Genomic DNA, 14,619 nt, shown 5'->3' with positions numbered 1-14,619 from the left:
AGTCTCACAAAACATTTTAATGCAGCTCACTGAAGCAGTATTATACAACACTGAAGTTGATTACAGGGGATGAAGCTACATGGACACTATAATGCTGTGCCCACCTGAAATCAAAGTCAACATAAAATACTCAGCTGAAGTTCTTGGGCACAGGTCCTGAAGAAAGTTTTTTTTACTTTGAAACCACCCATTAACATCAATAGAGGCAACCAATTTATAATTATGTAAATATCAACATAGGGACACAAGAACCATAAAAAGCATGGTAACATGAGACCTGAAAGAACACAATAAATGTTAAAAATGGACTTCAAACTTTCTGAAAGTCCAAAACAAAAACAGAATCCTGAATTAAGTAAGGAAAAAACACCCAGTTACATATAAGGAAGCCACCATAGCACTAACAGTGGATTTTTCGGCAGAAACTTTAAACGCTAGGAGAGAGATGATTACTTAAAATCTTAAAATAAAACAAAAACAAAAGTAATAATATTAACCCAAAATACTATATCCAGAAATGCTATCCTTCTGAAGTTAAAAGGAAATAAAAATTTTAAATGATAAACAAAACCTAAGGGAATTTATCACTATCAGACAAGTCTTAAAATAAATGCTTAGGGCTATATTACAACAGAAGCAAAAGGAAAATAACTACCATCATAAAGATATGCAAAAGTACAAAAGCTCAGTAGTAGAGCAGATATAATAAAATGAAACAGAAAATAATTAAGCCTTATCAATACAGAAAATCACCAAACCACAAAGTTATGATTTGGATATGAGATATCTCCCAAAAGATCCCATTAATATAGATTAGATTATCAGAGCTGTTACTTGATCCATCCTAGTGTGAATGAACTAAGTGGTTTGTAACTGTAGAAGGGTGGGCCATAACTGGAGGAGGTGGGTCATGAGGGTGGGGTGGGAGGTTTGCCCTGGAAGTACTATCTTCTCTATGTCCCTTTTGTTCTTTATTTCCTGATATTGCCTTGAGCTGAGCAGTTTTCCTCCGCTGCGCTTTTGCCCCATGAAATGCTGTTTCATCTTAGGCCCAGAGCAATGGAGTCAGCCATCTATGGACTGAGACCTCTAAAACCATGATCCTCAAATAAACTTTTTCCTTCTCTAAGTCATTCTTGTCAGGTATTTTGTTCACAGCAATGAAAATCTAACTAAAACAGAAGTTGGTACTAAAGAAATAGGGTCACCGCTATGACTAACCTGATCAAGTGGCTCAGAAGCCTTTGGAGCTGGCTTGCAGGAGGAATTTTGAAATGTTTAGAGATGCAGTCTGGAATAGTTTTAGAATGTTCCAAGTGCAGCTTAATGGGGGATCTGGTAGTAGTTCAGAAAACCAGGCTGCTGATAGTAACGTGGACTCTGCTCCTGAGTTTTCGGAGGTAAATGAGAATTGGGAATTGGACTAGAGGCCACTCTTGTTATATTCTGGCAAAGAAGTGTACATTTTGCCCATGTCCTGAGACTGTATGAGACAGAATTTAAAAGTGATGGACTAATTAATCTTGTGGAGGATATTTCAAGGCAGCACACACATTCAGTAAATGGCAAGGATCTTTCTGGCAGCACTTAGCAAAATTTACTGTGAGAATCAAAAGCATAAAGCAGAGCTTGAGGATTTTAAAAACTTGAAGTTTGGCCAGAAAAATGCTCCCTAAACTTGGGCCAATGAAAGTGTGTTTGTTAAAGTCACTAAAGAGATGGTAAATACTTTAAACAGCGACGTTAAGAAAAATGCTTTGAGGACATCCAGGAAGTTGCAAGACCAATCTCACTGAAGACTCAAGCATATAGAAGGGAAAATTCCTTTGAGAATAGATTGTAGGGACACCTGCTAGCACATGGGTGTCTAGGAAGGTTTTTCATAATGCTGAGCCATGCAGGCACTCAGAGACCACTGCAATCACTATTCCAGGAAACTCAGATTCTGCACAAGCTTATGGCAGAACTTGGCATGATCCATGTGGTGCTAGTTCATCAGGAATGCAGGATGCTTGAGTTAAGGGGTAAGGAGTCTTCCACTGAAATTTGAAGGGAATATCTGGGAGACCAGGCAAAGTGTAGCAGGGTCAGCAGGCTTCCCCTGAGATGATGATGCATGAAGTTGTAAAGATGAAGCCAAATCTGGAATGAAGACCCCCAGGAATTAAGAGATGCCAGTGACATGGACAGTCTACCAGGAAAAACAGCTGGCTGTGTAGACTGCCAGGCTAAAATAGAGTGTATGTGAACTGCAAGAAGGCTAAGGGTTAGGGCTGCTCAAGCCCCTTGGAGAGCACATTTTGCAGCATTGTATCCTAGGTTCTGTATGCAGTTTTAGGGGACTTGTTTTCCTAGCTAAGTTTTGGTATTTTTTTTCCCATCCCTTATTCTATGCCCCATTTTCTCTTGTGGAATGGGGATGTTTACTCTGTGCTACTTTATATTGTATATTTGTAATTTGCTTTTTATTCTTATAGGGGCTCCCAGCCAAGAGTGTTCCTTGAGTCTCAGAGGAGAATTTGAACTTGGACTGTCAGGCAATGCTGGAACTGTTAAGACTATGGGATTCTTGAAGATTAACTAACTGCATTTTTTCTTTGTGAGAAACACAAGAGCTTTGGAAGACTAGGGGAAGAATGTTGTGGTTTGGACATTCCTATTACTACAGAAATTTTCTTAGGTAAAATGATTGGATTGTGATACTTATGACCTAACCAGTCCATCTTGGCTTGAATGGACTGACTGGGTAAAAACTTTAAACAAGTGGGACATGGCTGGAGAAGGTGGGTCATTGGGAGGTGTGCTTTACAAAGGGGTATCTTCTCCGTGGCCTTTCCTCTCTTTCTGCTTCTTGAGCGCACCATAAGCTGAGCAGCTTCCCTTGGCTGGACTCTTCCCCCATGATATGCTGCCTCTGCTTGGGCCCAGAGAGATGGAGTTAGTCATCCATGGACAAGACGTCTGAAACCATGAACCCTAAATAAACTTTTCCCTCTCACAGTTGTTCTTGTCAGATATTTTGGTTATAGCAATGAAAAGCTAACTAAAACAAAAAAGATAAACAACAAGAGAGAAAGAAAGGAACAAAGGATATACAAAACAGCCAGAAAAAAATGAACAAAATGGTAGGAGTATGTATTTATCGATAATAACCTTCAATGCAAACTGGTTATAGATTTCAAATGAACAATTTAGACAGTACAAATTGGTAAAAAATGACCCACTGATATGCTACCTATAAGAAGCTGACTTACCCAGTAAAGACACACAAAGCAAAGGAATAGGAAAAGATATATCATGGAGATAGAAGCCAAAGTAAGAAGTTATACCTGGAGCACATAAAATAGACTTTAAGTAAAAATTACAAAAGAAAGAAATTAACTATATAATGATAAAGGAATCAATTCAACAATAAAAATAAAATTGTAAATGCTAAAGCAATCAATTGTGTGAAGGGAACATTATTAGATTTAAAGTGAGATGAATTACAATATTTCAACACTTCATTTTCAGCAATGGACATATCATCTAGATAAAAAATAACAAATAACTAATTGAATTAGACTATCCATAGACCAAATGGACTTAACAGATATTTACAGACTATTTCATCCAATGACTGAGCACAAACATCCTCCAGAATTCTTTTTATTACAAAACAGGTCTCAACAATTTTTAAAAATTGAAATTATATATACCATGTATCTTCTCTGACCACAATGGAAAATCATGGCAAGAAGGACTTAGAAATTGGGCTGGGGATGTGGCTCAAGCGGTAGCGTGCTCGCCTGGCATGTGTGCGGCCCAGGTTTGATCCTCAGCACCACATACAAACAAAGATGTTGTGTCCACCGATAACTAAAAAATAAATATTAAAAATTTCTCCTATGCGGGCCGCTAGGCTTGTTCTGTCGGTGGTCGCCGTTCTGCCTACTTTGCAGGCGCAGGCAGCGGCACTGCCCCTCTGCAGGCCTCTGGGGCTGTACTGCCAGTGGGTCGCAGGTCCGCCTACTTTGCAGGCGTGGGGGGGGGGGGCTCTACCCTTCCTCAGGCCACTGGGCCTGTTCTGTCTCTCGGTTGCAGGTCTGACCTGTTCTGATGGTGGTCTCAGTTCCGATTACCTTGCAGGCGCGGGGGGGAGGGGGCGGCTCTGCCTCTCAGCAGGCCGCTGCTCCTCTTCTGCCGGTGGGTCGCAGGCCCGCCTACCTTGCAGGAGTGATTGGAAGCTCATTGATTTACATATTGCCATACTAGTGTCTGTTGTATTCTGCTGTCTTTCCTATCCTCTACTATCCCCCCTCCCCTCCCCTCCCCTCCCCTCCCCTCCCCTCTTCTCTCTCTGCCCCCTTTACTGACATTCGTTTGTCCCCCTTGTATTATTTTTCCCCTTCCCCTCACTTCCTCTTGTATGTACTTTTGTATACCTCTGATATGGGGTAAAAATGGGAGCTCATAACCCACTTGAATCAAATTGTGAAATATGATATATCAAGAACTATGTAATGTTTTGAACAGCCAACAATAAAAAATTAAAAAAAAAAAAAAACAAATACACAAAACAGACAAAAAAAAAATTTCTCTCTCTCTCTCTCTCTCTCTCTCAAAAATATTTAAAAAAAGAAGGACTTAGAAATTATGCAAATATGTGGAATTCAAACAAGCTGCTCTTGAACAATCAATGGGATCAATGAAGAAACCAAAGGGATATTTGAAAAATTCTTGGAACAAATGAAGATTGAACCATCAAATGCCAAAACATAATAGATACAGAAAAATCAGCAATAAGGGAAGTTTGTGGCAATAGTTGCCTATGTAAAAAAAAAAGTTTTTATACCAATAACCCATGAAGTGACCAAAGGAACTAGAAATTCAAGAAAAGACCAAACTTAAAATTAGTAGAAGGAAAAAAGTAGAATGATCAGAGAAAAAATAAATAGTATAGAGACAAAAATACTAGAAAAATTAAATGAAATGAAGAGTTGGGTCTTTGAAATAAAATCTGAGATTAAAAAAGAGACATTGCAACTGACACAACATAAATATACAAAATTCCTAGCAACAATTATGAACAACTAACAATACGTCAACGAACTGCAAAATCTAAAAGGAATACATAAATTTATGGATATATTTGAGCTAGTCATACTGAACCATGAAAACATGAAAAACCCGAACAGACCAATGATGAGTAGTAATATTGAATCAGTTATTTAAACATTTCTTAACAAAGAAAAACCTAGGGCTTCACTGATGAATGATACCAATTTATGAGAACCAATATCTCAAAATATTTTTTAAAATTAAAAGGGTGGGAATTTCTTCAAACTCTTTTTGCAACTTCAGCATAACTGCAATACCAAAACCAGATAAGGACATAACCAAAAAAAGAAAACTACAAATCAATTTTTGCATCAATATTTCTATAGATGCAGAAAATCTCAACAAATTCTAATAACCCAATCCAAAACACATCAGAAGCTATAACACCATGATCAAGTAGAATTTATCTTAGGGACACAAGGATGGTTCATTATGTGCAAATCAACAAGTGAACATCTCAAAAAACTAAAAATAAAACTTCCATGTGATCTCCCTATCCCAAAACTGTGTGTATATACAAAGAAAATGAAACCAGTATTCCAAATACCCCCTAATATTTATCACATCACTTATTCATAATAGCCCAGATATGAAAGCAACTGAGATATCCACTGAAATAAATGGGCAATGAAAATGTGGTATAAATGCAGAATAGAATATTCTTCAACCATAAATAGAAATAAATCCTATCATTTGCAGCAGAATGGAGGGATCTGTGTACATTTATGTACAAGGCTAGTCATAGAAAGACAAATATGGGATGTTTTTACTCATGTGATAGCTAAAATAGTTGTTCCCAAAGTAGAAACTATTAGAATTCCTATATGCTAGGAAGTACATTGGGGGTAGTGGGAGGACTGATGACAGTTGAAAACTAGTTACATAGGAAGGATAAGTTTTAGTGTTTTACAGTACACCAGGGTGACTGTAGGCCACATCAATTTATTACATATTTTATAAAGAAACTAGTGAGAGCAGTCTGTAGATTGCCAGCACAGAGAAACAATAAAAGCTTAGGAAGATAGAAATGTTACTCTCACTTAATTGTTACATTGTATGTATATGTCAAGTTATCACACTGTATCCCATAAATATTATAATTATGATATTAATAAAAATATTTTTTCACACAAGAGAAAAATTTATGAGTTAAATGATACCAAGAAAATGTAGTTTTAAAATTTTAACAGCTATCACCAAGTTTTGAGATTTGTTTTTAATTATCAAGAAAATTTGTTTTGTGGATTTATTTATTTCCATTAGATATTAGTTTATTCTAGGTTGTTTTGTAATTTCCCCAGCTTATTGAACTTTTCTCATCAATTTAGAGGAATTCTTTATGGGTATGAAAATTTTTTGTCATATATATTACAAATATTTTCTTATCCATATTTACTTTGATTTGGCATGTGATTTCTTTATAAATAACATTAAACAACTTATGTGTCAACTTTATTGCTGAATAGCTTACATTTATGCAAAATATATAATTTAAATAATTTTGACATATATACAAGGTTGTGTGTTCATTACCACCATCATATTATCATGTGTTTGTATTTCCCCAAAAGGTTTCTCATGTTCCTTTACCATAATTCCCTCACCATCTCCTGCTACCTTAACCCTGGAAAACTACTGCTCTCCTTTGGTAATTGTAGCTTTTCCTTTCCAAAAAATTCAAATAAATTTAATTACAAAGTATACAATCTTTTTTGTCCGGCTACTTTCATTTTGCCCAATATGTCTCAAGTAGAAGTGAATTTTGCCTTCCAGGGAACATTTGGCAACATTTGGAAACTTTTTTGATTATTAATGTTACCTCCTAGAGCTACACTCAGGCTAGACTCTACAGCAAACACTTGAAGTCCACTTAGCAGGGATATAGGTTTGATTCAGAGTCATCTTTGAAGGAAGATACAAGAAAGTTTTATGTTTCAAATTTCCATCTTTGGAAAAGTGGACCCGCAAAACTTTTATAAGACAGCAAAGTGAAGCAAAAGTTATGAAATATACGTACAGAGATTTAGTTAGCCTGTGGTAGACAGAGATCACGTCAGTAGTTCAGACCAGGGCATGGGTATAGTTTCTATTATCAGTTTCCTTGCCATCCCTCAGAAGATGAGTAGGCTGCTTTCAGTAGGAGGGAGTAGTTCTTAACTTTAGAGGTGCCCTTAATTTCATAGGGAGTTTGCTTCATCATGACTTAGGTTTTTTTTTTTTTTTTTTTTCCCGGGGGGAGGGGGTGATGTTGTTGGCATCTGATGAGTAGTGGCCAAGTGTGATCCTGTCATTTTACAATGCAGAAGATAATCCTATAGAATAAGCATTTTTTTTTTTGCTTCAAAATGGCAGTAATGAGAATGAGAAACCTTGATTAGCATACAACTTTTGAGTTTTTATCATATTCTGGTTCATATATTTTTACCAGCTCAGTAATATTTTATCATATGAGTATATGACAATCTAACCATGAGCTGATGGTCATTTTTATTGTTTCTTCTACTTTGGGATTATTAAGGACAAAATTCATGTGTTTATTTTCTTTGGTTAAATGCCCAAGAGAGCTTTTACTGTGTTATATGGTGGTTGTATGGTTCACTTTATGTAAGTTGCCAAGTCAAATTTCAAAAATGACTGTTCCATTTTGATTTCTGCCAACAGCACATGATTTTTTGTTGCATTCTTGATACAAGTATTTTCTTCCCATCAGTGACATACTTTGTTCATTTACTTAACAGTATCTTTAAAAGAGCAGAAATTTTAACTTTTGATTCAGCATATTTTTAATTTTTTAATGCTTTATCTTTTAGAAACTTTTGCCTAACTTTAGGCAACAGAGATCTTTATCCTGTTTTATTCTAGGGCTTTTGTGGTTTTATCTCTAATATTTAGATCTATATCCATCTGACATTGATTTTTATATAAGATCTAGGTGAAGACTGAGGGGTTTATTTTTGTTTACAGTTATCTAATTATTCCTACATTATTTGTTGAGAGGCCACGCCTCACTGGCAGCTTTGCTAAAAATCTGACCATTTGTGTATATTTTCTTCTGACCATTCTGTTCCATTTATCTACTTTTCTCTTGGGCAAATGCCAGGCTATATTGATGACTACTGCTTTATATTAAATGTTGAAGTAGACAGCAAAAGTCTAACAGATTTGTTCTTCTAACAAATTGCTTTGGTGATTTTAGGTCTTTTATAATTTCTTGTAGACATTATTCAGAAAGATATAGTATTATATCTTTATAACTATATCTTTATCTTTATCTATATCTTTATCTTTACTTCTATAAAGTGCCTGTAAGGAAATGGATGGACATGAAGTTCACTGTGTAGAACAACAAGGAAGTAACTGAAATCTTAACAATATTCTTTCTTACTTTTCTTTTTTAGTGATGAGGGTGGAGAGTGGTACGGGGATTAAAATCAGGGGCACTCAACCACTGAGTCACATCCCCAGCCCTATTTTGTATTGTATTTAGAGACAGTTGCTTAGGACCTGGCTTCTGCTGAGGCTGGCTTTGAACTCGTGATTCTCATGTCGCAGCCTCCCGAGCCACTGGGATTACAGGTGTGCACCACACTAATATTATATCTTTCTAATCACAAACCTACCCTCCCCTATCCCCAATTTCTCTGTGCATTGATTCTGTCTATCCTGGGATCTGGCAGGTGGAGGAGAACAATGCTAGAGCTTCACATAAACTCTGAAGATCTCTGCTTGGGTGTGGCATGTAATGCTTCTCTTCACATTGTGCTCAATAAAGTCCTATGTCCAGGGCCCTCTAAATAAAGTGGGAGCTATGCTCTTCCCTCAGAGCAGGAGTATCCATGAAGGAATGGACTATAAACAAAAAGGTAGCCAGTTTTGATTTTAAAATATGCAGTGTACCACATTGACAATAATGTGACAATAATTTGATTGGTACTAGTTTGTAAGTAAAATTTATTCATAATGGTAATAACTTATAATTCTCATTTTATTAGTCAAAATCTAATTTGTATTACTAATACCTTAGTCAAATTTAACTTCTATTTTATTTAATAATCCTCTGCCTTTAATTTCTTCTTTCTCAGAACTATCTGGATTAATCCTTACAAATTGTTATAACTGCCTAAGTTTTTATGGTGACTGCTTCTTGTCTTTTATATCAAGTTATAAATTATAATGGTGTTATTGTTCTTCCCCTCCTCTAACTACATGTCTTGCTTCACTACAAATAAGTTGCACTACTTTTCTCCTCATGCGTGTTTTTATTCCGCTAATCACAAGTTTAGGTTTCATTCTAGGCCATGTTCATGACAACTCTTCTGCAAGGACACTTATCTTGATTTATTCAGCACTTTGTGAGTTTCAGTTAAAGTCCAGTTCACACATGATCCCTGAGAACTGGTGGCATGTGAGATTTGTTTAACTGTACCTCAATTGTTTTATTTATGAGTATTAAATATCTCCAAAGAATTAAGTTGCTTAAGCAGAAGTGAATGCTTTGGGAATTTATTCTTTATTGTGTATAGTACAGGGCTAGATAACCAAGGTCTCTACTTAAATTAGTCAATTTGGTATTTACGACTGCCTTTTGAAATGATGCCTTTACCAATTTCCTTTCCTGGAATCTCTCAGGTCCAGGTGAAAAAAATCATTGTAAATTCCCACGAGATTCTTGAAGTATCTTTCTATTGTGAAATCACTAATACCATCTTTGTTGTTTAATAAATCCCTTTGCAAGATGATTTCTTGGTCAAATCCCAAGTCCCTGCAACATGCATTTTATCTACAGCTGCTACATGATGAGTGATTCTGATAGGTCACTTATTCATGCTTAAAAACACCTCCTATGGTCTCTGTTAGAAGCCTACTTAACACTGAATAATCTGAAGTTCTGATGCTATAGAGCTGGTAAGTAAAAGTGTTTTGTAAGTGAGACTAAATGCTTTACATTTCCAATTATGTCAACTAACTCCCATTCTGTGGAGCTGAGATCAATAAAATATTTTGCATGTGTTTGCACATACCACAATTCAAGCAGGGATGAGACAATAGAGATTGATGCTTAAGCTCTATCTTCTAAAAGTAATGTGATATATACTTTAGAAGATAAGGGTAAAGATTTAAGTAATGGAATTGCAAATATTTGTAGGAAGAACAGACTCATACTTTAGGAAAAAGAAATTGTGACTAAAAGAAGTTAAATGTCTTTTCTTTGGCTGTATGACTATATTGTAGTAAACTTGGTAGTCCATTTTCTTCCATGAGTTTGAGCAAAACTAATTTTCTTTGTGTTTCTCCTGGTACCAAGCAAGAAACTTTTATCTGTAAATGTGTTAACAATTCTCTAGAAATTTACCACTGTGTTGCTTAAGAGTTTCTACATATATTCTAACTTTTATATTTTTTTTAGTCAAGGATATATTTACGGATGAATTATATATAATGAAACATTGTGTAATGTGTTTATCTCTCTGTGTTTTAAATACATTGTCAGCATACAGTAGATGTTTACAAAATGTTAACTATTATTATTAAGATTATGTGGATGAATAGATGGAAAAATACATGGAGAGATTTGTTCATAATGATATTTCCATTTGATTGCTATGTAGTACCAAAAAAGAGAATGTCATTTTCAATATATATGATTTAAGAGGTATTTTACTATATCTCTAATATTCTATAATTTTCTTGTAAACCAATTTACCAAATGAGAGAGATGAAAAGAATAGTAAGGATAAGTTTTCATAGAGGAAAGATCTGTGAAAGTAGATGCTTAGAAATGAAGCTTTTGCTTCAATTAAATCACACTTTCTTTTTTTAATTTTTTTAATAGGCTTCTACCTATCCATCAAGACAATGGATGCGGTCAATAAGTCCACTGTGTCTGAATTTGTTTTGCTAGGGCTGTCTAATTCCTTGGCACTACAGATGTTTTTCTTTATGGCATTTTCATTGCTTTACGTGGCAACAATGGTGGGTAACAGCCTTCTAGTCATCACAGTTATTGCTGACTCTCACCTGCACTCACCCATGTATTTCCTGCTTACCAATCTTTCCATCATCGATATGTCTCTTGCTTCCTTTGCCACCCCCAAGATGATTACAGACTACCTCACTGGCCACAAAACCATCTCATTTGATGGCTGTATTACCCAAATATTCTTCCTACATCTTTTCACTGGTACTGAGATTATTTTATTAATGGCTATGTCCTTTGACAGATATATTGCGATTTGTAAGCCCCTGCATTATGCTTCAATTGTTAGTCCCCAGGTGTGTGTTGCCCTTGTGGTAGCTTCTTGGATTGTGGGAATCATGCATTCCATGAGCCAGGTCATATTTGCCCTCACGTTACCATTCTGTGGTCCCAATGAGGTGGACAGCTTTTTCTGTGACCTCCCAGTGGTATTCCAGCTGGCTTGTGTGGACACTTATGTTTTGGGCCTTTTCATGATCTCAACAAGTGGCATCATTGCTCTGTCCTGCTTTATTCTTTTATTTAATTCCTATGTCATTGTCCTGGTTACTATCAAGCAGCATTCTTCCAGAGGATCATCTAAGGCTCTTTCTACCTGTACAGCTCACTTCATTGTTGTCTTCATGTTCTTTGGGCCATGCATTTTTATCTATATGTGGCCACAAAACAGTTTTCTGATAGAAAAGGTCCTGTCTGTGTTTTATACCATCTTTACTCCCATTATGAACCCAGTGATCTATTCTTTGAGGAATCAAGAAGTAAAGACAGCCCTGAAGAAACTGAAGAACAGATTTCTGAATTCCAACAAGGCAACTCCTTCCTGTCATTTTTAGTTTTAACACCCTAGGCATTAAATGCCCTTGTTTTTGTGACACATGGCACTGGTAACAATGCAGTGCTAGGCTCTTGTTTCTGCATTTCTTGGCACATTTGAAGTTGCCAAGAACATTTGAGATCAGAGCAATTTTAAAACCGTAATCCTATGTATGTTCAAAATACATTTGAAAATTCAGAAAAGCAAGTTAATGGAAATAATTAGCTCCAGGAAAAAAAAAGACTACAAAAATATTAGGAGTGACTTCTTTAGTCAAGACATTCCATATTAATAATCAATTCACTGGAAAAGAGGAACAAACATATGAAGGGGAAATAGAGATTGAAGGCAAAATAGAAGGTAATGAAAATTACGTATAATTAGCAACTGAGTTACTAAGAGTTGCCCCTTAAGAATGACACATTAACAAGATTTAACAAGATTTCTGTAATCCTTAAGTATTCTTAATTGCTGGAAATGAGTTTCTTCCTGAAAAGCAATAATTTCACACACACACACACACACACACACACACACACACATATATATTAGAGAGAGAGAAAAACAGTGACTCAGGAATATATCTATAGCTATAGCTATAAATATAGATATTTATATAGAGACACATAGTATATATCTATATTTATATATGATATATACTAAAGTGACTCAGGGATCTATATATCTATATATCACATTCAAACTAATTGTGATCTTTTTTCATTAAAGAAAACTTTGGATACATTTTATTATAGATACTGATGAGATGAAAATAAATATGACACAAGTGTAAAGTCTCCAGTAACCATATTTAGCTAATAAAAAATGTGGTATTGCCATGATACCTCCTTCTGATCCTGCAGAATGTATAGGGAAGTTAAAGAATTCTGCAAATCAGAAAACATTATGAAATGAGTTGCAAAACTGTATACTTTGTTTCATATAGGAACCATGGAAATAATGCATTGGAAGTTAAAATTATAATGATATTTAAAAATATATGTTTTGATAATAATTCAATTTCTGGAGAATATATGTTTTAATTTTAAAGTATTATATTGTTTACATTGTGGCCAAAGTACATTTTTGTTTTAATATTTGTATAAAATTAATTTATACTTAGTAAAACACTGTCAATGTAATAGTATGGTTTTGTATAAAATAGGTTTTGTTACTGTTTTAAATAATAGCTTTCAGGTACACAAAGTATCACTATCACCTGCTGATAGTTACTCAAATTGCAAGTATTGAAATACATGGTAAATACTGTGATTCTCCTTTATGTTTTGTTCTGCAAATTATTTTATTTAATCGATGGTAAATCCACTATTGTTTAGAAGTTATTTAACAAAATTTATTAAAAACAGTGTCAAATATATTATCCAGCTTGTATTCATAAAAGGAAAGATATGTGGTTACCATAGTATTTGATACATATCAACTTGTTTTTCTTTTCCTGTAATGATTGATTAAATGGAAATAACCAAGAATTATGTGATTCTTATTATATTAATTATAGTAATTACTATTTTGAGAGATAAATTAAGAAAAATAAGTTCCTAACTTATCATTTTAAGCCAAATTATAAGTGGAATGTGTTCTGCTTTCATTCATGTGTTTTTTCATTAATGTATTAAACAAATAAGAAAACAAATTTAGTTTAAAAGTGTATGTTATTGTGCTTAAGACAAGCGATTTTGAAGTAACTGGTCAAAAATATCTACAGTACTAACATGAGTATAAAACATATTTATACCAGCAAAATAATAACATCACTCCATTTGAAATGGTAATGTGAATGGATCAGTTTAGACTGTGTATGTAACTTACTTTTGTAGTTGTATGTACAAATACACTCATATGCTCTTATTTACATAGAACAGTTTAGCTGGTGTTTTAGCAATATCCCTAATAATTCTTTCATATAACATACTAATTTGTCCAGGGAATGTCTTTTAAAGCCTGTTTTCTACAATATAAAACTGCAGAATCTTTTGAAAGGATGCTATCAAGATTTGGTGCTTATGTGAGAATTCTAAAACTCCAGAATATTTGCCAAAACCCTAAAAGGTGTAATTGATCAGCAGACAACTCTAGAAGGCAAATCAATAATGAGGTTGAACAGCTGGATTGCTAATAAGACTCTAGCTGAGAATTAAAAGCACTGCAGGCAGTCTATGGATCTCTTCCATGTGTAAAAGGAATTACCTACCAACTTCCCTGGAGGATCAGCATGAGGAGTAGCATCAATGATATTGCTGCATATTACATAAATGCACAGAATCATAAATAGGACCTATGGTACTGATACTCCTTTACAAATGGTAAGCACTGTGACATGGATATAGACTCCTTAAGCAATGGTAAGAATGGTACCATTTGCTGCAGTAGTATCCAAAGTCAGAAATTATGCTTTGCAGAGCATGCTAGATGAACAGAAACCATCCAACCTAAACATGTCAGGTCAAGAATAATTGTAAATGCACAATTTCCAATAACACAATCAAGGGTGTGTGGTGATGTAGAGGATACGTAAGAATATAAACAGGAAACCAGTAGGTAGAGGAAGAGAATCAGGGGAAGGAAGACAGGGAGGGAAAGGGGAGGCAATGAAAATTAAGTTGACAAAATTATGTTATGTGCAGATGTGAATACATCATGATGGATCCCAGTACTATGCATAATAGTTATATACCAAATGTTTTTAAAATAATATTATGTTGATAAC

General features: G+C 34.9%; 1 protein-coding gene across 1 annotated transcript; it reads left to right on the top strand.

The window, feature by feature from the left end:
• The first annotated feature begins 10,956 nt into the window (after positions 1-10,956).
• On the top strand, positions 10,957-11,910 carry LOC114088224 (olfactory receptor 4K2). Its single transcript, XM_027929813.2, has one exon. It carries the CDS (start codon positions 10,957-10,959, stop codon positions 11,908-11,910), a length of 954 nt encoding a protein of 317 aa, XP_027785614.1.
• The last annotated feature ends 2,709 nt before the right edge of the window (positions 11,911-14,619 follow it).

This window comes from Marmota flaviventris, chromosome 2 (assembly GCF_047511675.1).
Source record: "Marmota flaviventris isolate mMarFla1 chromosome 2, mMarFla1.hap1, whole genome shotgun sequence".
NCBI lineage: Eukaryota > Metazoa > Chordata > Mammalia > Rodentia > Sciuridae > Marmota > Marmota flaviventris.
The sequence above is the reverse complement of the archived record's forward strand: the minus strand, read 5'-3'. Positions and strand labels throughout refer to the sequence as shown.